The 23,812-nt window shown below is 36.5% G+C and overlaps 1 protein-coding gene across 1 annotated transcript in view; it reads left to right on the top strand.

Annotated features, from left to right (window-relative positions):
- The window catches only part of LOC134541501 (acyl-CoA synthetase short-chain family member 3, mitochondrial), a 138,059-nt gene that overhangs the window by 39,815 nt on the left and 74,432 nt on the right, over nt 1-23,812 (top strand). Inside the window, exon 2 of the mRNA XM_063384995.1 lies at nt 21,322-21,487. Within this exon, the coding sequence (XP_063241065.1) occupies nt 21,322-21,487 (166 nt within the window). The remainder of the gene's footprint in view (nt 1-21,321; nt 21,488-23,812) is intronic.

Here is a 23,812-nt window from a genome sequence, read left to right as displayed (position 1 = left end):
CGTTCCCGTCAACATATTTAGTTGAAAAAGGAGACTTGCGTCTGAACTTGACGAACATAAAGCTGGATATTCAAGCTTTAACTGAAATCCACCAAGCACAAGGCAGCCATTGAAAAGATAAAATAAAACAATAACAAAGTTTTCAAACTTTTAATTAACCTTGAATGATTGCTACAGCTGTTTCTAGTGTTAAAAAAGTTATTTGAATATTTTTTTTTTCAAATTTTTATTGTCAACTTTCTTAATTTTTCCAGATTCCAATTTTAAAATGAAAACATGTACTCCTGTTTTTTATTAAATGTATGTCAATGATCTTAGTTCTTTGTTCTTAAAAATAAATCTGTAAAAAATGTACATTTTAATTTTGTTTATATTTTATTTAAGAGTGACCAGATAAAACTGCTTTTATTGTTTTTTTTTATATACGGTATCAAAATTGTTTAAATGTTTAAATAAATAAAACTTTTTTTTACTTTTTACACTTTACTTCAAATTAAAATTAGGCATACAATGAAATTGAAAAGGGGGGGGGGGGGATCGGTGTTAGTTAACCTCCAGAAGAGGGAGATGAACCACAAAAGGTTGGGAACCACTGGTGTAGACAATGCGAAGTATATTCGGCTAAATAAAGGACCTTAACACCAGAGTCCTGCGAAAAAGAGGGCCTACAATGTAGGGACACCTTTGAGAGAAAACCAATCGACATAGCTGAACCATTTCCTGAAACTAAAGATGGTAACCGGTATATTCTGTTAGCAATGAATTACTTCAGTAAGTGGCCAGAGGCTTACTCACTTTCTAACCAAGAAGCCAATACCATTGTGGATGCAATTGTCAGCAAATTCATTTTGCAGCTTTGGGGAACCAATGGAGCTACACTCAGACCATGACCGCAATTTTGAGTCGACAATATTTCAGGAGGTGTGTCGGTTGCTGGGAATAAAATAAACCAGGACTTCAGCTCTAAATTATAAATAAATTGCACTCATTTTAGAATTTTCTAGAACTTTCTCGAACATTCTAAATCGATCATAATAAATTGCACTCATTTTGGAACTTTCCAGATAATTCGGGAAATTTCTAGAGCGTTCTCGAACATTCTAACTCGATAATAACAGTTTTGGACATTTTGGAACTTTCTAGATGAAGCCAGAAATTTGTAGAACTTTCTCAAACATTCTATATCGATAATAATAGTTTGCACTCATTCTAGAATTTTCTAGATCGTTCCAGATATTTCTAGAACTTTCTAGAACATTACAAATCAATTATAACCGTTTTACACATTTTGGAACTTTCTAGACCATTCAAGAAATTTTGAGATCTTTTCAGAAGTCCTCATGCGTTAGAAAAGGACAGAAATATATGTTTTAACATTTTCGCCACCCACAACCACCCACCGCGACCAAACTCCCTTACTACCACCTGAAGACCAAGGGGTATTTACCACCCCAACGGGAAGTTGATTGGGGTTGGTGGTGATTGAGAAAACTGTGCATTTACGTACTAACAAAGCATTTTAAATATATATATTTATATATGTCATGTCCGCCATCTTGTTATCGTCTGCTGGAGACCACCATCTTGTATTCAGCTCCCCCAATGTGCCACCATAAAGTTAGTTTAATTTTACCCTCTACAGTGCAGCAATAATTTATTATTACTGTGGCACCCGCCATCTTATCATTTGGGTGCCATCTTGCAATTGTGTAATTATTTAGCTAGAAATTCAGGAAAAATTCCAAAATTCATTAAACAAATTTGTAATCAAAATACTGGTTGATCTGATCAGTTCCTGTCCTTGGTTCGATCCCTGGCCGACGCAAAATAATTTAATTTTATGTAAAAATAATAATTTCAAAATATCTTGTTCAAAGTCCTAAAAGAGTCTTAAAATCCTCTACTACCAGCCTCCAGTAATTCGTTATGACCGCCATCTTGGAAATTTGATTTTATTGACCTAGAAATTCCGGAAACATTCCAAAAAACACCGAAAAAAATCAATCAATAATTTACCTATTGAATCGATGGATTCCTGTCCTCGGTTTGATTCTTGACCAATGACAAGTGTAACTAAACATTAAACAATTTTTTTTAATCTGTTTTCCATTACCTTTCGTGGAGTTTATTGATCATTCCCTTTACGAAAACTCTAGACAATATACCTGTCCGACGAATTAAATACGTTGTTGATAAGCCTAACATGAAAGTCTAGTTGTTCTATACTTAGAATTAACCTCTAAAACGTTCATGTACAAAGCCATCCATACATACATATAGACCAAGCGTCTTCGGACCGCGAGACTGGGTCTTGAACAATGTCAGAACTACAGGCCAATCATTTCCGAACCTCATGACCTTCTTCGTCGAAAGCTAATTATATTCAATTAAACAAACGTAACATGCTTTACGCTTACAAGAGGACCAAGAATTCCCAAAAAAATATTTATCAAGACAAAGAGGTTTTGAATTAGTAAACATTCAGAGATACTACAGATTTGAATACGTGCATTTAACGAAAAGTCACACATTCAACAAAAGAACACACTGAACACATAGTACACTGACATAATAAACCTTATCATCAGAAACTAAGGCTTTATTAAGCACAAAACATGACTTAGATTGTTACATGAATTAATACATAGATTTGAATAAGAGGTAATATTGAAGGTTAAACAATGTTCATGCAAAGAGGTTGCTAAGAGGTTGCTAAGAGGTTAAAACCAATATCACCACATTCGCCCCCTCTTCATTTAAGGACATAGTCCTTGAGATATTCAGAAGGTCTAGTGGTGCGGGAAGATCTCCGGAGTGGAGGTTGAGGTCTGGGAGGAGATCTGGGTGGAGTCCGAATTGGGTTCACTTGAGGTAGGTCTTGATCATTCATGTTCTTCGCAGGTGAATCTTCTGGAGTGAGGTTCAGCTGGGTGTCTTCAGATGCTTCAGTGTGTTGATTAGGATCATCAGCGAGGTTTGGAAAATTCACGTCTTCTAAGTTAGATTCATTGTTGACAATATCCCCTGCAGGAGCGAGATGCCTGAGGTTGACTGTTGTCTCCTTACCATCTGGAAGTTGAACCAGAGCATAGTCCGGGTTCGCCTCAAGCAGAGTTACTTCTTGCACCAGGGGGTCATATTTACTCTGACGGACGTGATTCTTCATTAGAATTTTCCCTGGTGTAGTAAGCCACGAAGGAAGAGTAACTCCAGAACTGGCCCTTCTCTTATGGTAGAACATACGTTCGTGGGGTGTAGCGTTAGTAGCAGTACAGAGCAGTGTGCGGATGGAGTGCAACGCTTCAGGTAACACCTTCTCCCACTGCGTTATCACGAGTCCCTTCGTTTTCAGCGCCAGCGATACAGTTCTCTATATTATCCCATTGTAACGTTCTACTTGGCCATTTCCACACGGATTGTATGGTGTAGTACGACTAGTAGCAACTCCATTGGAATGTAGGAATGATTGAAGTTCTCTGGATATAAAGGATGTGCCTCTGTCTGTGTGAATGTATGAAGGATATCCGAAGAGTGTAAAGATCTGATTTAGTGCTTGAATGACGGTTGTGGAGGATAGGTCGTTGCAAGGGATGGCAAAAGGGAACCTGGAGTACTCGTCGACTACCGTTAACAGATATTTCCGAGGAGTGTTGGATGGTAATGGTCCCTTAAAATCAACGCTGAGCCGTTCGAAGGGTGCGGTGGCCTTGATGAGGGTGCTCCGCTTGTTGTGAAAGCGAGGTTTGATTTCGGAGCATGTTCTGCAGGAAGACGTGACTCGGCGTATCTCGTCGATGGAGTAGGGAAGGTTCTGATTCTTCACCCAGTGAGCCATCCGGGTGATCCCTGGGTGACACAAAGCCTTGTGGTAGTGGACAAGTCTGTCGAAGGTATGGAGCGAGCCGCAAGTCCTAGAGAGAGCGTCAGCCGCCACGTTCTCCTTCCCCGGTCTGTAGATGATGTCATAGTTGTAAGGAGCAAGTTCTAACCGCCATCTTGTAAATTTTTCGTTCTTGATTTTCCCAGGATGCCGAATGTTAAACATGTAAGAAATAGACTTCTGGTCGGTTATAAGTTGAAACTTTCTTCCTATCAAGTAATGCCTCCACTTCCGAAGGGCTTCAATGATCGCATAAGCTTCCTTCTCGACAGCTGAATGGTGTTGTTCGCTCTTAGTGAGGGTTCTCGAGAAGAAGGCTACTGGTCTCTTGTTTTGAGTCAGAGTGGCGGCGATGGCGACGTCAGAGGCATCTGTTTCGACGCAGAATGGGATGTCTTCCTCTACGTTAACGACGAAGGATTTAACTATGCAGTTCCGTAAATTGTTGAAGTCTTGGATTAGTTCAGGGGCCATAGGAAATACTCTACAGTTCACTAATCTACGTATTTTATCTGAAAATTTTGGAATCCATTTAGAATAATAAGCGAACATCCCTAGTGCTCGTTGCAAGGATGCTTTGTTTCTAGGGATAGGGAAATCAATCAGTGGCTTAAGTCTGTCGGGATCTGGTTTGAGTATATTGTTTTCGATGAGATAACCGAGGAGCTTAAGAGACTTCAAATTGAAATGGGATTTTTCTTGATTAATGGTTAAATTATATTTCTTGCAGACGTCTAAAAATTTTCGTAGATTGGAGTCGTGTTCAGATTGGTCTTTTCCGCTCACCGTCACATCGTCCAAGTAGATGCCAACTCCTTGTAGTCTTTCTTTGGTCTTGATCTCGTCCATCTTCCTCTGGAACGCAGACACTCCATTGGTGACGCCCATTGGTATACGTTTGAATTGCCAGAGTTTTCCTGCTGCCTCGAAGGCAGTGTACGGCCTGTCTTCAACCCTTATTGGTATTTGATAATATGCGCTCTTGAGATCTATTGTGCTGTGGATATTATATTTAGCTACATCGGAAACTATTTTCTCTATGGAAGGGATTGGGTAAGCGTCTAACATCGTGTATCGGTTTATAGTCTGAGAATAGTCGACGACCATACGTTTTCGATGTGTTCCACTCACGACTAGTACCTGCGCCCTCCAGGGTGAGTTGCTTTCTTCAATGACACCGTCAGAGAGAAGTTTTTCTATGTGGGATTGAATGTATTTTTCGTCTTCGTTTGAGTGTCGTCTGGACTTGATCGCGATAGGTCTACAATTTGGTGTTAAGTGTTCGAAGAGGGTGGCCGGACCGACTTTGGCACATGCTAAGCTACTGATTTGCAGTTCAGGTTTATTACCACCAAAAACTATCGACAGAGTGGAATGCTGCTTAAAGATATCGTGCCCTAATATAACATCTGCGCAACAGTTGTTTAGAACGTTAAGCTTTGTTTTTCTGTATATATTGTCCGAAATTTGTAAATCTACGGAACAATAAGCTTTTATAGGCATGGCCAAAGAGGACGATGCCATAGCTACTTCAGATGACATAGGATATTGTTTTAATTTATGTTTGGAGACAAAACCATCATTTATGTAACTCTCCGAACTCCCCGTGTCTATTAGCCCTTCAGCTGGAAAACCATTTACTTTCAGTTTGAGAATGGTTTTGGAAAGGCTAGTTGGAGAAGCAGCTGATGTTTTGGAAGATGTTGGTTTGGTCTTACGATTACGATTAGATTGGTTAGTAGGGAAAACCAGAGACTTAGCAGGAAGGCAAGCAATAGTTGAGAAGTCATCTGTGTCTTGAGGAGAGTCAGGTAAGGCGGCAGTACGATCTTTGGGCTTAATTGACCTACAAACTTTTGCATAATGGCCTTTCTTACCACAGAGTTTGCATGTAGCTTCTCGCGCTGGACAGGAAGAACGAGGATGACGAGGGAACCCACAGAAGAAACATTTCTGACTACTGCTGGCTGCGGTTACAGGAGAATTTGGTTGCTGAACCGGCTCAGTTGAGGCTAAAGGTGTCTGGCTAGGAATATAGGATTCAGAAATTATATGAGCTGATTCTAATGATCGTGCTTTTGCAAATGCTTCATCCAGGCTAAGAGTTGCGTTTTCTAACAAACGTTGTCGGATACTGTTCGATGAGAGACCTTTTATAAATGCATCTCTAATGTATTCATCCCTATAAGCTGCTGCTTTAACATCTTTGAACTCGCAGTCAGAGCTAAGGAGACGCAAAGATTGTAAGAATTGATTTACACTTTCATCAGGTTGCTGGTGTCGGCTCATTAGTTTATGCCTTGAAAATATTTCATTCTTAGGTTTAATAAAGAGTGAATCTAGCTTTTCGATTGCAGACGCATAAGAAGTACATTCGCTAATAAGTTCGTATATACTGTGACTCACGTGATTGTAGAGTAGTAACAGCTTATCAGATTCAGAAGCCTTGATTGAAGCTGTGAAGACTTCGAATGTTTTCTTCCAGTGATTCCATTGTGAGGAGCTTTTCCCAGTTGTGTGATCTGCTTCAAATCTCTCGGGCTTGAAATACTTGTCCATTGTTTGTATTAAATGTTTCTTGGTAAAATGTGCTTAATAAATTGACATAATAAACCTTATCATCAGAAACTAAGGCTTTATTAAGCACAAAACATGACTTAGGTTGTTACATGAATTAATACATAGATTTGAATAAGAGGTAATATTGAAGGTTAAACAATGTTCATGCAAAGAGGTTGCTAAGAGGTTGCTAAGAGGTTAAAACCAATATCACAGAAAACGGAATGAACACACAGTACATACAGTACACACATGCAAGAGAATGAACACACAGGAAACGATATAACACACAGTACACACAGGAAACGGAATGAACACACAGTACATACAGTACACACAGGCAAGAGAATGAACATACAGGAAACGATATAACACACAGTACACACAGGAAACGGAATGAACACACAGTACATACAGTACACACAGGCAAGAGAATGAACATACAGGAAACGATATAACACACAGTACACACAGGAAACGGAATAAATACACAGTACACACCGTAAACGGAATGAACACACAGTACAAACAGTAGACAAGGAATGAACACATACACAGTAGCGAGAACTTAGGCTTAGTTAGAAATCGGAATACAAGAAATAAAACATTACATTATGGTAATTTAAATTATTTATATTATTTTTAAACAATATACAAATGCAGGTAAAACAAGTCATGATGATAGATATGTAGCCAGCATCCCTTCTGTCAGCTTGTGAACGTTTCTGTTGTGTAGCAAGTTTGAGTTCTAGCACAAGCCAGAATTTTTTTTAAATTTGTTTATAGTTTTGTTTATTATTTTTATTATTTGTAGTTTTTTTTTCGTGCTTTTTCTGATATTAAGGAAAACTTACAACAGTTTTCTCCGTGCGCTCCTGATTTTTTCTGACTATATATATATATATATATTTTTTTTTTTTACGGTTTTCTCCGAGTTCTCCTGATTATTCATGGCTAGACATCTGTTTTAGTTTTCTCCAAGTGCTTTTGGTTATTTTTGACAAATCGATCTGTGCATGAAGGTTTTTTTACTTGATGAGTCATATCATTTTATTCAGAGTTACATTTGATTAGTGAATTGCTGTTACTAAATCAGCCCTTACAATATTTTTATCGGGTGGAATTAAAAAGAAATTTCATTACTCAGTCAAATAATAATAAGCTCTGAGAAATCTGAGAAGCACTAACATGCAAGACGAACTTCGTTCTCCTTGTTGTCTAGCGAGGCGTTCCTTCTTTTGCGATCGTTAGTGAGCATCCCGCATCCCACATAAAATAAATTAATAATTGTTGGACTACTTTTAAAAAAAAACCACAGTTTATATGTATAAATATCTCTAGAGACTGTAAACGTGACTGTGGCCATACTTTTAAAACGTAATCGGTGCATATCGCATTACTTATAAAGTTTTCTACGACTTCTGTCAACGATATACATGTAATCATTGTTTTAACGCAGAAAAAAATGACTCGTAACTGAACCGGGGCTCCTGAAGCCTGAGCCACAGGCATTATGCCTTCCCCTTCACCCCTACCCGTCACTGTGTCTCAAGGAAGTAGTCGGATGCGAATCAAATTATTAACTTACAGAGAATTATTTATAATTTAAATATTTTTTGACGTGATAACGTCTTATACATTGATGAACGCCGGCTGCACGCACGAAAAAGCATGATTCATTGTCACGTTCCGCCCGAACCGAGCGTGCGAAATCCGGCCAACCACCGTGCGAGAAAATCTTTTATAATATGAAACAAGTTAAGGCGGGCTTTTTAACTAATTGTTAGTGATTATATTTTAACAAATTATATAAATTAAATTTCTAAAAATTGTAAATAATATTTGAAAATTAAAAAGTATGCAATTTTTCATCAATTTTTTTTATGAGGTTATCGCGTAAAATTATCGTCCGTAAAACATTTTGTAGACAACCCCCCTTTTTTGGTTTTCTTATAAGGCCTACCATCCACAAATCTTTTAGGGGCCATTTGTAAACGAAAATTACTTAATGTCTACTCAAATACGAAAAAAAAAATCCCTCCACCAGTTTACTGTTCACGCTGAGAGATGCTAGCTAGCTGGCTCGTTGCACGACTGTGGGGGCAACCAGCTGGGCTCGTATACCTGCCGGCAGCGCGGCAACAGCGCGCCCGGCAGCGCGGCAACAGCGCACATAAATAATAAAATGAAATCCGAACGCACTTCTTGCATATTCACATTTTGATATAGATTTAACAATGGCGTTTTATTACCGTTTCATGAAAAATTATGTAATTACATGCCTGCACCCTTTTTTCGTATATATGTATGAGCAATTTCAACTAATTCATCCAATAGATTACTAAACATACTTCAGTTATACCAAATTTTATCGACATATCTTGTCTCTTTTTCATGTTTTGTAGGATCCAAGATTGAAAAAAAAATCAATCTTTGTTAGCCATTTATCCAAAAATTATATGCCTAAATATTCTCAAATTTGGTACAGAAGATGCTCTGCGTAGGATGAATAAATGTCATAAACAAAAACAAGGAAAAAAATTTACGAGACACTTTCAGGAATTTTAAAACCATCAGCATTTTTTAATGACTTAAAAGTAGTTTTTCTCTCTAAAAGGGAGTTTTTGCCTCAAACAGGAAATTTTAAATTTTTTATCAGTTTTACTGCTTTTTTTTTTTTTTTTTAGAGAGAGATTTTTGCCTCTAAAAACTATCAATTTTGGCCAATTTTGGAGAAAATTTGTCCGAATTTGTTCAATTTTGAGTTTTTTTATGCAAATTTAGACGGAAAAATTCTTGGTGATCCAATATGGCCGCCGTGACGGCACAAGCTAAGATGGCGTACCGGCTCTGCGGCTCCACGACCATGAACCAGTCCCCGAACCGGCTAATGTACACTACTCATAACCCTCAAACATCTTGCTTGGTTTACCAAATGACGGTTGTTATCATGGTGGGAGACATTTGGTGCATAAATGAGTAAGGATACATCGACGAAGGCAAATACTGGACACTCTTGTTATTTCTGTGGAAAGACTTTTGCGTTCTTGCAAAGTGCACTAAGCATGAGAACGAGAATTTGCGAAGTACCCAACAATTTTGCACTTCGTTGTCATATGTGTCTTACGTGAGTAACACCATTGATAATTAGCGGAGTAGTATGGGAAACCGTAAAAGCGTTGTTCTTACGCCTACTGCATATTAGCAAGTGATGCATTCTGCACCGTAAGTTAGGCATGAGTCTCGTACACGCCCACAGGAATAAGCCTCCACTTCGTCTCAAACTATAACTCGACCTACGAATATAATCGGTGCATGAAGACCGAATGTAAATGAAATTTTTATAGCATAAACTTCATTTTGTAGGAGTATAAAAGTACCGAAAAATATCGAAATAATTCTGTTAGACACAGCAATGTTTGTGGCCTGTTTATTAATGGTAATAATGTATAGTTAATAAGCTTACAGGGGTAATAAAAATTGTTCTTTGATGTATTACTTATGGTTTGAATGTGCTTATGGTAAATCTGAGCCACTTCAAGGCGAGATATGCAGACGATTATTCAAGACGATGAAAACTGAGCTATATTGTTCGTATGATGAGGAAGTGTCTTTTAAATGTAGTTTTGAAAGAATCTGTTGCGAATATAAAGATATAATACTATCAGGATGGACAATTGGCAATCGCAATTGATAACAAACAGACTCTGTTCAATGAATGCAAAGTTCTAAACGACCTCTTGTACTTGTAGTATAGTATAATATATGCAATAAACATTATTTGTAAAAGTGTATTGTTTTATTTCACGTGGAATTTACCCAGGAATTTATCATAAAATGACGAAATTATTTAAGTATTTTATACATGTACCAGTTATCATACCAAGGACAGTACTACATCGATTAATTTATCTAATAATAAATTTTTTTATGTTTTGGATTTTTACCGAACTTTTGGGTTTATAGTTACCAATTTACAGTATGCTGGCCAAGATGGAAGACAAAATGGTGGACGATATGACTTGGTGATTGGAACTACTCCACCCCAAAGCCCTTTTCACAATACCGCGATGCTACGCGACGCGACGCGATGCGACGTGACGTCATACCAAACCAGCCAATCACAACTACATCGCCCGCAATGCGCGACAGCTCACTTGGCGACGAGGCTGTTTCGTCGCTTCGGCGATGTCGCTAATGACGTCAGAAATAACAGCCAATCAGAAACAAGATTGTGGTAAAGAAGAAGAAGAACTGAAAACAAGAGTTAAGAAACGATGCATTGATGCATCTAAGTAATGTTACTAAACAACACGTGGATTTTGTTCAATTGAAATGAGTTTTGAAGAGCGTCTGATTGATGAAGTTCAGAAAAAGCCGTGTTTGTACGATGTTTCTAGTAACAAATATTGTAATCAGACGGAGAAAAATAATGCTTGGTTAGAAATATATTATGGGCTTCGCGATTCCTATCCATAATTAAATGCTTCTACCAGTCAGTCAGTGTACAAATATAATAACAACAATCTAAATATTACTGCCAAAAACTTTTGTTTACAACCATGTTGTAAAATATCCTCAGCAGAGTGCAGGCTGGTTCGGTTTTTTTCGCCAGCTGCATGGCGATCGCGTCGCGCTATTATGAAGTGCACTAGCTGGCGACATATATTTACGTCGCTGCCTTCGCTACATCGCGTCGCCAGATCGCGTCGCATCGCGGTATTGTGAAAAGGCCTTTATGGTTTAAATCATAAACTAATATTGCGGTAGCTCACTTTATCAGAAAATATCTAAATGGTACCATCAAATATGGTCGCCATGAAATCATACTGGTTGGAGTAATATATGTTTATATAAAGGAGGGGAGATATTGTCATTCTCATGGTTAATATTGTGAAGGAACAATATGATAAATATTATTTACAAGTGCATACATGGAAAATCGAACCCAGTACCTGTGATATCAATCAAATAAGTGAATTTTATTTTAATATTATATAAATAAATATATTTTTCAAAAAATTCAAACGCAATTTATAGATATGTTATTGTCAGGGATTGAATAAAACTCGAAATCGAATAAGTAAATACATATTAGAAATAAATCATTGTTATACATATTTTTAAATAAAATCTTATTTATGAGAAAATATTAAGACATTTAAATTGATGGTCAGAGTATTCTCTGAAGAAAATGGCTCCTAAGATTCATTTGAGGAAAATATTTGTATTTTCTTTTAAAACGTGTTTTTCCTTTAAATTAGGGATTTGTTTTGTAATTTTGAGGATCTATTAAGATTTCAAGGAACTTGTATGCATCAGGGGTTACACGATCAGTCAAACTTGTCTGTATCGCTTCTACAACCGTCTCCTAAAGTCGGCAGACGAAGTTGTCAGGTACCGGCCCACCTATGTAAGTATTATAGGCCGGCTTTTTTGATAGACATAATCTTTGCAATTTCGATGACAGTCAAATAGAATGAATATTATATGAATAATTTTTACGAAAATATATGAAAAAAATTACGAGAACCAGTTGAGTACTAACGATCATTAGTTATTAGGACTTTGTAACTAACTTTTTTACTCAATAAAAGTCCATAGAGTAAAACAAAAATAATCAAAGAAATTTGTTATGAATTATTATATCCTCAAACCAACGATGTCATCATCTTTCCAACATATACAACTGAAAGCGATTAAAACTGTGATAAATTTTCTAAGTACGTCTTATGTAAGTTAATATGGGCATATACATATTAATTAGTTCACATGAATATTTCTGGTTCTTTGCGAAAGAATGCCGTTAGCTGGAGATTTTGTTTAATATTTCGCCAATTGTATTGAGGGTTCAATTTTATTAGTTCTGTTTGCTACTCAATTTCTAAAGAAATTAAGGGGCTATTTAGATGTCCAATTTAGGGTTACAATCATATATATTTATACATATTTAGTCATTTTTCAGGGTAAGAGTTTGCTGAATTGTAGACGTGTGGGTATGTGTCTGTGCCTTGATGCACGTATATTGTGTATTGTACCGGGTCTAGTCAACTGAGGTGTTTCACCTGGAGGGGCGTACCGCATTATTTACATATTTAAGACAAGCATTTGACAAAAGAGATTTAATGATGTTTCAAAATTTGCTGAAATTTTGTAAGAACATTTCTGATTGGTCAAGTATACTTACAATGTGCCGTAGATGTCCCAGCACAGATGTTAGGAAAGAACAGTTTATGATAATCCAGATCCAGAGACTGTTGATGCACTGTCATCGTCTCTAATTCTGTACAATTTCTACGACAAGAACTAATTGTAATTTCATGAATATTGGCTTATTAGTGTGAATGCACATTTATCAAAATAATTATGAGACAATAATTTGTAACTGCACTGAGAAGATTAAAGGTGATGATTTGTCAAATACTTGTCTTATTTTATTCTTACCTATTGGAAATATTTTTCTTCTGCATGGAATATTGCATTTTATTAATAATTATAGTGACATCAGTTTTCTTTATTCATTCATTGTTTCATATGCTTATAATCCCATTGGTACATATTAGAGTTAAAAGTATTGTTTAATGTTTCCCTGATTTGGTCATAGTTTTAGAGGAAAGAAGCTTAAATACGACATAGAATATTTTTTTTGCTTATTTAAGTACCGTTTTAAAGTTCGATATTCAAGGCATAAATAATTTTAATATTTGTTTGGTTTCCAAAACATTATATTGTTCTCATTAAAAGAGTCTCCTCAAATATATAAGTAGCATAATAACCAGCTGGACACTGACGTTTAAAGGCTATATTTTTGTATAATCTTCGAATATCAACAACTAATCTTAGGTCATACAGTCAATTGTTTACGATAAGAGTGTATTAGTGTGTTCAGTATGTGTAGTTCTTTGCTCTAATTAAATATAATTGGCAACGATATATTTTTCCTTTATTGCACATCCACTTTCTGTTAAATATGATTTAAACAGGTTTTCAGAGTTATAGTTGATTTTCGATATTTTTTTAGGAAGATAAACTGGCACCCTCTGAAAGATATTATTTTCAGTTCTTTCCTGAAATATTTATTTGTTGAGGTAATCACTTAACACTGCTATATTTCGTAAGCGTAATAAACTTTGTCTACACAACTTGGGGCCAAATTAAGAAAAATCAAATATAATAAATATTTTAGTCACATTAAGTGGAACTTTATCTACCTGTAGTTACAATTTCGTTTCTTATTCGGTTTTTTAATGGCAATGTTATTCGTTTTAAGTTAAAGATCATACTCTTAAAGAAACCTTCAGAACGTGATAGTTTTAGATTTGGCTGTGCTACTATAATTTCCTTTTTTCAATAATAAATTTTTGAAAAATATTTAATCAAAACTATGAATAAGTATTTAAAAGTTTCTTTGAGCTAGACTTTGCGACTTGTGAAGAGTGCAAGGCGTGGATCTTTAAATACTCATGCGATATATGTTTATAATTTTGCAATTTTGTCTTGAAGATGAATTATGAAATAATAACTAAATCTGGTTTCCACCAAACGAATTCGTGGGCGCATGAAGGCTCGGTATCATATCTTGCAGGTTTTTAAGTACCTCCTAATATATTTTTATTTCATTTTCATTTCCTAATACTCTGTTAAAATAACTCATCTCAGGTTATTCAACTTTGTAATACACACATGTTAAGTTGCAATGAACCGGCGCAGCGCACCCAGGGCGCACGCCCCGCCGCTTAGGGCCAGTCGCGAGGCCGCGGCATGCGCGCGGGACTCCAACTGGGGTCAGCGGGGTCAGTCACGTCAAATACCGCCTCATTAACTACGTTAATTCATGCAGCAGGAAACAAACTGAACGGTACCGCCGAAGGCAACCTTACACACAATATAACGTCATTTGCCAGGAAAGAACGTCGACTCTTTAAAATAAGACACATTTCTCCGAAAACTAGTTGTTGTACCATAGGTTACTTTCCTAGATATAAAAAATAGTTACATTTGAAGCGCCATGTTCACTGTCGTATCAATAAACTTTGAAAATACATATTTAAAAAAAAAATATTTTAATTTCATTCAATTTGGTGACAGTTGACTCTTTCCAAAGAAAACAGAGATCCTGTATTCAGTTATAGATTTAATTACAAATAGAACTTACACGAATAAATCTTCAAAAGTTTACAAACATTGTGTTGTAGGTTAATTTTATTACAAATATACGAATAATTAAATTTTAAGGCAATGTTCTTTAGCGCTTTTAAATTTCTGTGTTTGTTAACCATGAATTAAAGAGAGATGGTATCCCACTATTAATTACTAGACGTATATTATTTTCGATGAAAAACTTTTGCAAAAAATATGAATTGGTATACATCATAAGCTGAATTTCTTCGGCATAAAAGGCGCTGTGAAAAGAAACAAAATTCCAGTCTTTGAGCTTGTGGGTTCTAGGCTTCTCTCTAGAAACTTGAATCTCATCGGAAACGTCAGGGACTCCAATTCAGTACGAATCCTTTATCAAAGAAATGTTCTGCTCAGAGATCGGCACAACGTCACCAATTCATTATCAGTTTCATTTAACATTGTTGTTTCTCGATACTTTGTTTGTCAGACTGTACTACTTTTTATATGTCTTGAAAGCACTCGTGTAGAGACTATTTTTGTATGTAGCCGGTTTTATGTATGAGTATATAATAGTTCCTCCGTAGGAGGTGCGGACCGCCATCTTGGATGGTTATGTCACGGCGGCCATCTTGGATGACCTTGACCTTCAAAGTTTGCCCAAATTTGCCCAAAATTCGCCATCCACTAAAATTTTCCGTTTTTTTTAAAGAATTCCCCAAAAAAAGTCTCAAAAAATTTGAAACATAAAAAATGTCTCTATTTCGAAGGAAAAATCCCCGTTTTGAGGGTAAATTTCCCGTTTTAGTTCTCAAAAAATGCCAAAGGCTTCAAAATTCATAAAAGGACGAACTTATTTCCCCTTGATGTCTAGCGAAGCCTTCCTTCTCTTGCGATCGTTAGTGAGCATCCCACATCCCACATCCTACATAAAAGAAAAAAATAATTTTAACCTCAATACACAACACGAGACAACATCTGTTGGCAGGAATCGGAACTACTTGCAGCAAGTTCGTTTGCATGAGATAAATTAACTCTCGCCGCGGAATGGCGCCAAATACAGTTCAGAGTTATGTAGCCTCGAAGACTTGTAGCCTCGTAGCCAGTTGGAGCCGTGTAGTCTTGTAGTCCTGTAGTCTCGTAGCTTCGTAGCCTCCTAGTCTATTAGCCAAATAGCAGATAGGCCTAAACACTTTTGGCGGCATTGACTTTTGGAAGCGAAAGACATCGGTTCTTGGAGGAAACTACTTGCACATCGACGAAGTAGCCTCCATACTTAAAGAACTGAGGGAAGCTGGCTACATTCATTAATCAATTGTTTAACATGCAAGTGTATAATATTGAGAAATAAATAATTTTGTTTTTCAAAAATTTCATGCTTTATTTCTTTTAATCTGATTTCTAACTTTAACCCTCAACTGTTCTGCTGTACGGTAGGCACAATTGTTAAAACTAGCTGCTTATAGTGGAGGCAGCCTGCAACAAACGAGTCCGAAAAATTTGGGAAAAAATAATTTTCATGTATTCTCTATTGGCCAAACAAATTTTCAGTTAAATTGCTTACACAGTTTAGTTTTTATGTTTTTTTTTAAAAAGTACTGATTATTTGTGATCATCCTACATGATAATTTGTTTGGTATTTCCAATATAACTGCACATTTTTTCAATGAACTGAAGGTATTTAAAACTTTTAGTTGTTCAAAATTCCACCAAAGGCAGATTTCACCAAGTAGAACACATTTTTATTTACCTGCAATGTACCAGTTAGTAACAGGTTTAGAATGAAGATCAGGTGGCAACGCAATCAGTGACTGCACATCTGCTAAAATAACAGAAGCAAGCAGGTCTTCAACATAAATTGAGATGTCTAAGTGTTTACATGCTGCTCCATAGCAGGCAACTGGACTTCATACTTGCATTTTCTCACATATTTTTTTTCCACTCATAAAAATTAAAATAATCTTGATAACACTTATCACAGAGGAAATTCATACAAGGAGTTATTCGCACATTTGCCTCTCATGTCTTCGTGCATCATGTTGTTATATGACAGTAGCTGCAAGGATATATAATTGATGACCGCGAACTCTCATGCAATGTGTAGATGTTTCGGAGCCAGGAAAAGATGTTTCTGCTAATGTATGTATTATAGGTATATAATATCTGTACGTAAATGCAATGTAGTTTCAAATATATCATTAATCTCTGCCTTGAAACACGACGTTTGTGCATCATTTCATGGCATCATATCTAGCAAACTATTGCAAATGTTCTTATAGCTGAACTATATCGGAAGTAAATACTTCTAACATTCTCTTGCCTGATGTTGGCTAGCATTACTTTGGTTTGAGAATATCTTTTCAGAGTCACGATAACAATGCTACTAAGGTGTTGGTAAATTCCTAACAGTGATTTACGATGGATTACTCGAACGTCGGTGCTAATGATTGTTACGGCCTTTAGAGTCTATAAGATGTACCTATAGTAAAGAAAATAATTAATTAGCTTAGAAGTAGCTGGGATTTGGAACAAAACAGGCTAATTAAACATAGAACCTCAGAGACGACACTAAAGGTCAAATAAATAAAAAGTAACGCATACAAATTCAGTTTCGTCTATAGCCGTGCTTCGATTTATTTTGCTTCGTGTGTCTTTCTTTTGAGATTTTAAACTTTGACTATTTTAACTAAGGTAAAAGAAAATATGATACATTATTGTGAATTGTTACAAAAGGAAAAAAACATCATTTTGATAATTGAATAATTGAATTACAGGGTTACATAATAATAGTAATAAGTTAATTTAATAATAGGGCTGGCCCAAAAATTATTAAACAAATGCATTAAGTCATAGTTAAAATCAAAACTTAATTGAATATATTAAACATATAGACAATTTACACACTGGTGCTTTTATTTGTTTGTTACATAAGTATTTATTGTTATTTAAAATGTCAGAATTATTTTTATTATCATGTGTTGCAATTTAAAACCATTTGGAAACCGCAGGGTTGGTCTTTAGCCAATAAATTATACAAATTTAGATTTCATATATTCGGTCGACTTGCTGGCATCCTAGAATCTTGTAGAAGTGGCCCGCTGTGGGTATCACGGAACAGAAAGGAGTTATGAGGCGTCGTGGAGAGTTTGGAAGTAGAATATCCGTAGCTTGTGGGTCGAGAGTGATTATTTCTCATGGTGCTGAACTACAGGGTGGAGTCTTAGTAGCCTTAGAATACCGAGGCCCAGGAAGACCATTTGGCCGCAATCTCGGCTCCAGTTCTTGGACCCTGTCTGCAAACAACCCTAATGTAAACGAATTAGACCTGCTTCACAGCCATCTGTTAAATAGGCACAAATTCCCGCAAAAAGGGAATGATCGGGAAGGAGAATGGGTATCGACAACTCACCAAAACAGGGTGTTGCTGCTTGAGATCAGGAGGTGTCTGGCTGGGATGCCCACGAAACTCGGCGCGAAACTAGCGCGGTGGACGCAAAGCTCTCTCTTTTTTTTTTTTTTTTTTAATTATCAAACTATGAAATTCTGTACAATAGAAACACTGACTGACTGACTACAAAAACATAACATAATACAAAATTTTGGAAAACATCCCTTGACGAGGCGACAACATCTTAAAGTAGATGGAGGTGAATCTCGCTAAGCGCTGGCCGAGAACGATGCAGTCGGTCGGAAGTCGCACCAAGAAGTCCCTGGTATGGCACCTGTGGCACTTAGTTAAATTCGGCGCTTCAACTTGAAAGAAGATGTCCGAGGGAGGGGTCGAGAAAGACAGGCTTCGAGAGCTCAACACTGCTGATGGCACTCGATCGCAGCGCGGTCTACTGTGGAGCGGCCGAAACATACACAGAGACGACTCGCGCAGAGCGATATCTTTCTCAGCAGTTTTCTGTAATATCAATCCGAAGTCTTCCATCAATGATTTAAGTAATGGGATTTATTCTAGACAAATTAATACGCGCGTGCAATGTAAGTTACTTGTTTGAAGCTGGGTCATGTACAACTAATATTTTTGTGGGTGCGTATTCATGTTACTGGAAAAAAACAACTATTTAATTTCTTAATTCGATAATTTTACTAATATGCTACAACGTATTTTTTTATAACTTTCCTTAGTATATAAAATTGTTACCTCGTGTGTGCCATTTTTTACTCTCTCTTGCTAAAGTAAGTGCTGTGAATGTGCAAAAACGTGGGACCACAAAAGTTTATTATTTTTCAATTAGAATTCTGCTCTCTAAGTTAAAATTAGATTTATATGTATTACTTTTGTAATTACTTTTAATTTAATTTAATTAATTTAATTAATAATGGTAGAAGCATATACTATATTTATAAATGTAAAATATATCGAAAATAACACAACTTGTTTTGTCAAACTTTAATATTCAAAAAGAGTTTGTAAAAGCCGAATTTTATCATATAAATGGTTTTGCTATATTTTTGATTTGATATCACAATTCATTAAAATGGCTATCATCTTGATATGTTAAATCGTTTACAAATATATATAGTCACATCTTCTTTCCATGTGTTAAGAAATTTTTCCTGAAATATTTTAGTTCTAGCATTTAATATTTTTTTTTTTGCAAAAACAGTAACATCTCGAGTACCGGTACCCAAAAGTCATATATATGTTTAAACATATATTAAAATAGTGTTCACTAACAGTATAAATATACAAGGATTTAAGTAACTTAATTATTCTATCTCCAATGTATTTTATGTCATTTAAAATAAAATGAGAATAGGTACCACAATATAATCATTTCTTTTAATGAATTTTTTTTCTGGTTCTAGTTATAAAAACACTATATAACACTGAAGAATGTTGTGCCGGAAATTAGGTATTTCGGCACGTTTCTTTTATTTTCATTTTTATTATAATTTTTAATTATTTTTGGAAATTTCATTTTCCATATAATTTGGTTACAACAGGGTGATATACACTATGTTAGGCTGGTGTACTCTACTTAGTTAAAATTTGCTGCAGTGGCCCGAGGCACCTTTTCTCAGGGGCCAATCTGATCTTTTGCGAGTCTAAAGACATCGTTAGCAGCCCGGATGACATTTCTCCCACTTGCAGTCATGTCCGTGGTCTGTAATATTAATTCCATACATGACTAAAATTGCATAGATCAGCTTCTGGCTTGCAAGCTCTATTTCTTAGAGGCCCGCTGAGCCCAGCGAGTCTCGGCACGAACGAGTATCTCGTGGACCCTCTTCCCAGCCTTGTTGCGTTTTTTGTCCACCCTCACTCCTTTGGTTCTCAGAATTTAGCCCAGGATCATTGCCCTGAAGTGAACTCCCCTGTAGGCTGCCAGAGAGCAGCATCGACTGCGCCATTAGCCCCAGGCTGTAGCAGACGCCTCGGGCGAGTCGATACATTTTTGTTACAGACACCCCTCAACAGGTAACGCTAAAATCAGACGTCAGAGTTTTTTGTGATTCCCACTCGAAGAACTTCGGAACCTTTCGGTCCGGACGCCCAAGTCTCCCCCCTTCCCCCACACACATTTTGATTGAATTATTCATTTTAATTAAGAGACGCGGCCCCTCTGGACACACTTCGCATCGCGATTCCAAATGGAATGTTTTAGGTTATCGGTGGATCGGCGAAACGCACCACAAGACTTCTGTCTGGCCGTAAACGACGATGTAGTCGATTATACAAGGGATGCTATCCCTCTAAATTCTTTAAGTAGTTTAGTCTGTCTGTACAGTACACAGCATAGTAGTTATTTTTTTAAATATTTTTTTTAAATTATGGAAACGCACGCTACTCCCGCGATTCTGCAATCTTCAGATCCAGACGTGCTACGCTTCAGACCCTAGAAGCAAACTTCCTTATCTGGTGAGTTATTATCAGCTTTATTCCCCGACCTCCCCTTATCTTTTTGCGGGCATTTTCTGCCCAGTTTGCTAACTGTCTGTGTACCAGTTCTGATCATGTTTGATTCGGACTGTTCACAGACAGGGTCCAAGAGCGTGGATGCGGACCTAGCCGCATTTTCGCACACTTAATCTCCAAAAAATAGGCGCCCTGATGCCATGTTGACTGCTGAACTCTGGCCAGCGAACATCAGACCTCCAGTCCTACAGTATTTATAAACCTTTTGGAACAACATTTAAATTACTACATTTGAAGAGATAAGATCTATATAAAACTTTCGTTCTGGACTTTCACCATTTGAATTGGGATTTGTTATGCCACTTTGTATTTTTTCTTTAATTTAATTGACTTTGTTTATTTATATTAATTGAAACCTTTAATAATTATTTAGGGCTGGCCCATATTTTTCACATATCTGAGAGCTTTTTTTAATTATGTAATTGAAATTTATATTTTAATGCATTTTAATACCTCTTTGTCTCTCATTCAACTGTTATAAGTTTCATCATTTAAATAAATATAGAATATTTATTTTCAGATGTAATCACACCTTGTTTCTGTTCATTCTTCATGTCCTTGTGAAACTAAAAGATCCACCAATACAGCAGTGTGTAATGTCAATGGTAGTATTGATGTATTTAATCTCATTTACCTACACTTCCACAACGTAACAAAAATGGTAGCAGAGCATGGTTACGATCCACGGACCTCTGGGTTATGGGCCCAGCACGCTTCCAAGGCATTATTTTTTTTACTTATTCATCTATTGAGTTTTTATCTGAAGCCCAGCATACGTTACAATGTGTCTGTAGAGATGGACTGAGTTTGAGGGAGATTGGCGTGGACTGCGCAGATCTGATCCTGAAGCACAACCCATACTACAGCGAGAAGTATGAGGAGATGTTCCGCCGGTCCCTGGACGAGCCGGCCGACTTCTGGGAGGAGGTGGGCCGCAGTGTGACATGGAGTCGGCCGTGGGACCGCGTGCTCGACGACTCACAACAGCCCTTCACGCGGTGGTGAGTCTAACTGACTACCTGCTAACTTGGTTTAAGCTTTTATACTACACACTTCGCTGAAAACCAGCTGTTATTTCTCTGTTTCCAGTTTGCCCAACTACAGGCCTTTATTTAAATGTTCTTGGCAATTATTTTAGATATTTTAGTAAGGTTTGTATAATCTATTAGAAGAGTTTGTGGATCTAAACAAGAGTGCATTTAACAAAATATTTATTGTGAATTAATTTAAGTGTTAGATAACTTTTAAATGTTTTGGTGCTACTTAATGTAATGGTGCAATATTGGTGTATGGCATAGTAAATATGAGTAGTATGTTTTGGTATGTCCTGGTACAGGCTTCAGGCTGTGGTGCCTGGTGGCGACCATCATCTTGGACTTGTGATGTCACAGCGGCCATCTTTGATTATGTTAACCTTGATCATTGACCTTCAGAATTTGCCAAAGTTTGCCCAAAATTTGCAAAAATTTCCAGTATGTTGGGAAAAAATTCTGCCAAAAATTCTTAAAAAATTTGAAAAAGAAATATTTTCTCTTTTCAAGGAAAAAATTCCCGTTTCGAGGGGAAATTTACCATTTTTAGTTCTTAAAAATACCAGCGACTAGAAATGTTCATATTGAGGCTTAAGCATCCATGTCTACAGACTCCGATAAGCCTCTGACGTCACCATGGATTATAAAGTCACCGTTGCAATTTCTCTTACAGCCATCATCTTGAAAAATCCTAACTTTTATGCTAGAAAATTGGGAAAAATTTTAAAAATTATAAAAAGTTTATAATAATTAAATTTTTAATAATAATTTAAAAAAACACAGTTCCAATTTTCGGTTACGGCCGCCATCTTGGATACTATAAATGTTGCATGTTTCGTTACACCTGCCATCTTGGTTGAGTATGACATCATTGTTAAACTTTTCGTTACGGCCACCATATTGCAATCTAGATCGTTGCACTTTTCGTTATGGCCATCATCTTGATAAACTGTAATTTTTGTGCTAGAAATTCGGAAAAAATTTCAAAATTATAAAAAAATATTAATCAAATTAAAAAAAAATACAATTTAAAAATGCACTTAGGCCTTGAAGTCCTCGGTTCGAACCCGGTAAGAGCAAAAAATAAACAAACGGAAGCCACCTGCAGACTGACCTCCCACCACCAATACCAGAGTATATATCATCAACTGGTATGATGTCACATCCACCATATTGTTTTCATCAGCTGGAGGCCTCCATATTGTTTTCAATGTTCAAGGTCAAAGTCAAAGGTCAAGGCCAAGGTCAATGTTCAATGTCAATGTCAAAGTATACGGTCATATTTCAATATCAACAGTCCAGGTCAAAAGTATGGTGAACAAAAAACTAAATTAACATGTCAGCAGACTCTAGAAGATGAAAACAAGATGGTGGCCTCCAGCAGAAGAAAAGAAGATGGCGGACATGACGTCATACCAGTTGACGATATATACCTTGGTATTGGTGGTGGGAGGTCAGTCTGCAGGTGGATTCCGTGGAGGAAGAATCTGTCGACAGTATTTTTTTTTTTTTTGCTCGTACTGGGTTCGAATCGAGGACTTAATGATGTAAGTGCCTTTTTAAATAGTATTTAATTAATTAATTTTTTATGAATTTTATAATTGGTGATCGTAACGAAAAGTGAAAAGTTCTAGAATACAATATGGCGGACATTACATAAAGTGTGATGATGACGACATAGTCATCCAAGATTGCGGGTGTAAGGAATCAAGTAATGTTTATGTCTGTCCCTGTGTATGCTTAGATCTTTAAAACCACGCAAAGGATTTTGATGCGGTTTTTAATAGATACAGTGATTCAAGAGAAAGGTTTATACATGTATAATACATGCATATTATAGAAGAGAAACACTGATAATTTTAGAGGTTCCTAGTGTGATGTAAATAAACACATTTTTTTGCGCTTACATTGCAAACACTGGATGAACCCTACGAGATAGATCAAAATAATGTACTACAATATTGTACACCTTAGAAAGGTCTACAAAAAGTCCGCGATGGTATAGGTATGTCTATCTCTTGGATAACCCACAATAACCATTTTTTATCCTTTACTTTTTACGATAAATAATGGCTTATTTACTAAGCGATTTTAAGCAATACAGCATTAATCCTTATCCAATTAAGTACCTTAAATACATTGTGCATTTAATATAGATCAATACGGCCCTTTACAGCATGTAATTGAGTGTTTTTCACATGGCCAATTATATGATTATATGTCGCTCTTTTCAAGAGTAACCTCTAAAGAAAACATGTTTGTATTGTCTAGTGACAAAAAAGCTGTGAACGTTGT

Source organism: Bacillus rossius (genome assembly GCF_032445375.1).
Source record: "Bacillus rossius redtenbacheri isolate Brsri chromosome 4 unlocalized genomic scaffold, Brsri_v3 Brsri_v3_scf4_1, whole genome shotgun sequence".
In the NCBI taxonomy this organism is placed as follows: Eukaryota; Metazoa; Arthropoda; class Insecta; order Phasmatodea; family Bacillidae; genus Bacillus; species Bacillus rossius.
The sequence above is the reverse complement of the archived record's forward strand: the minus strand, read 5'-3'. Positions and strand labels throughout refer to the sequence as shown.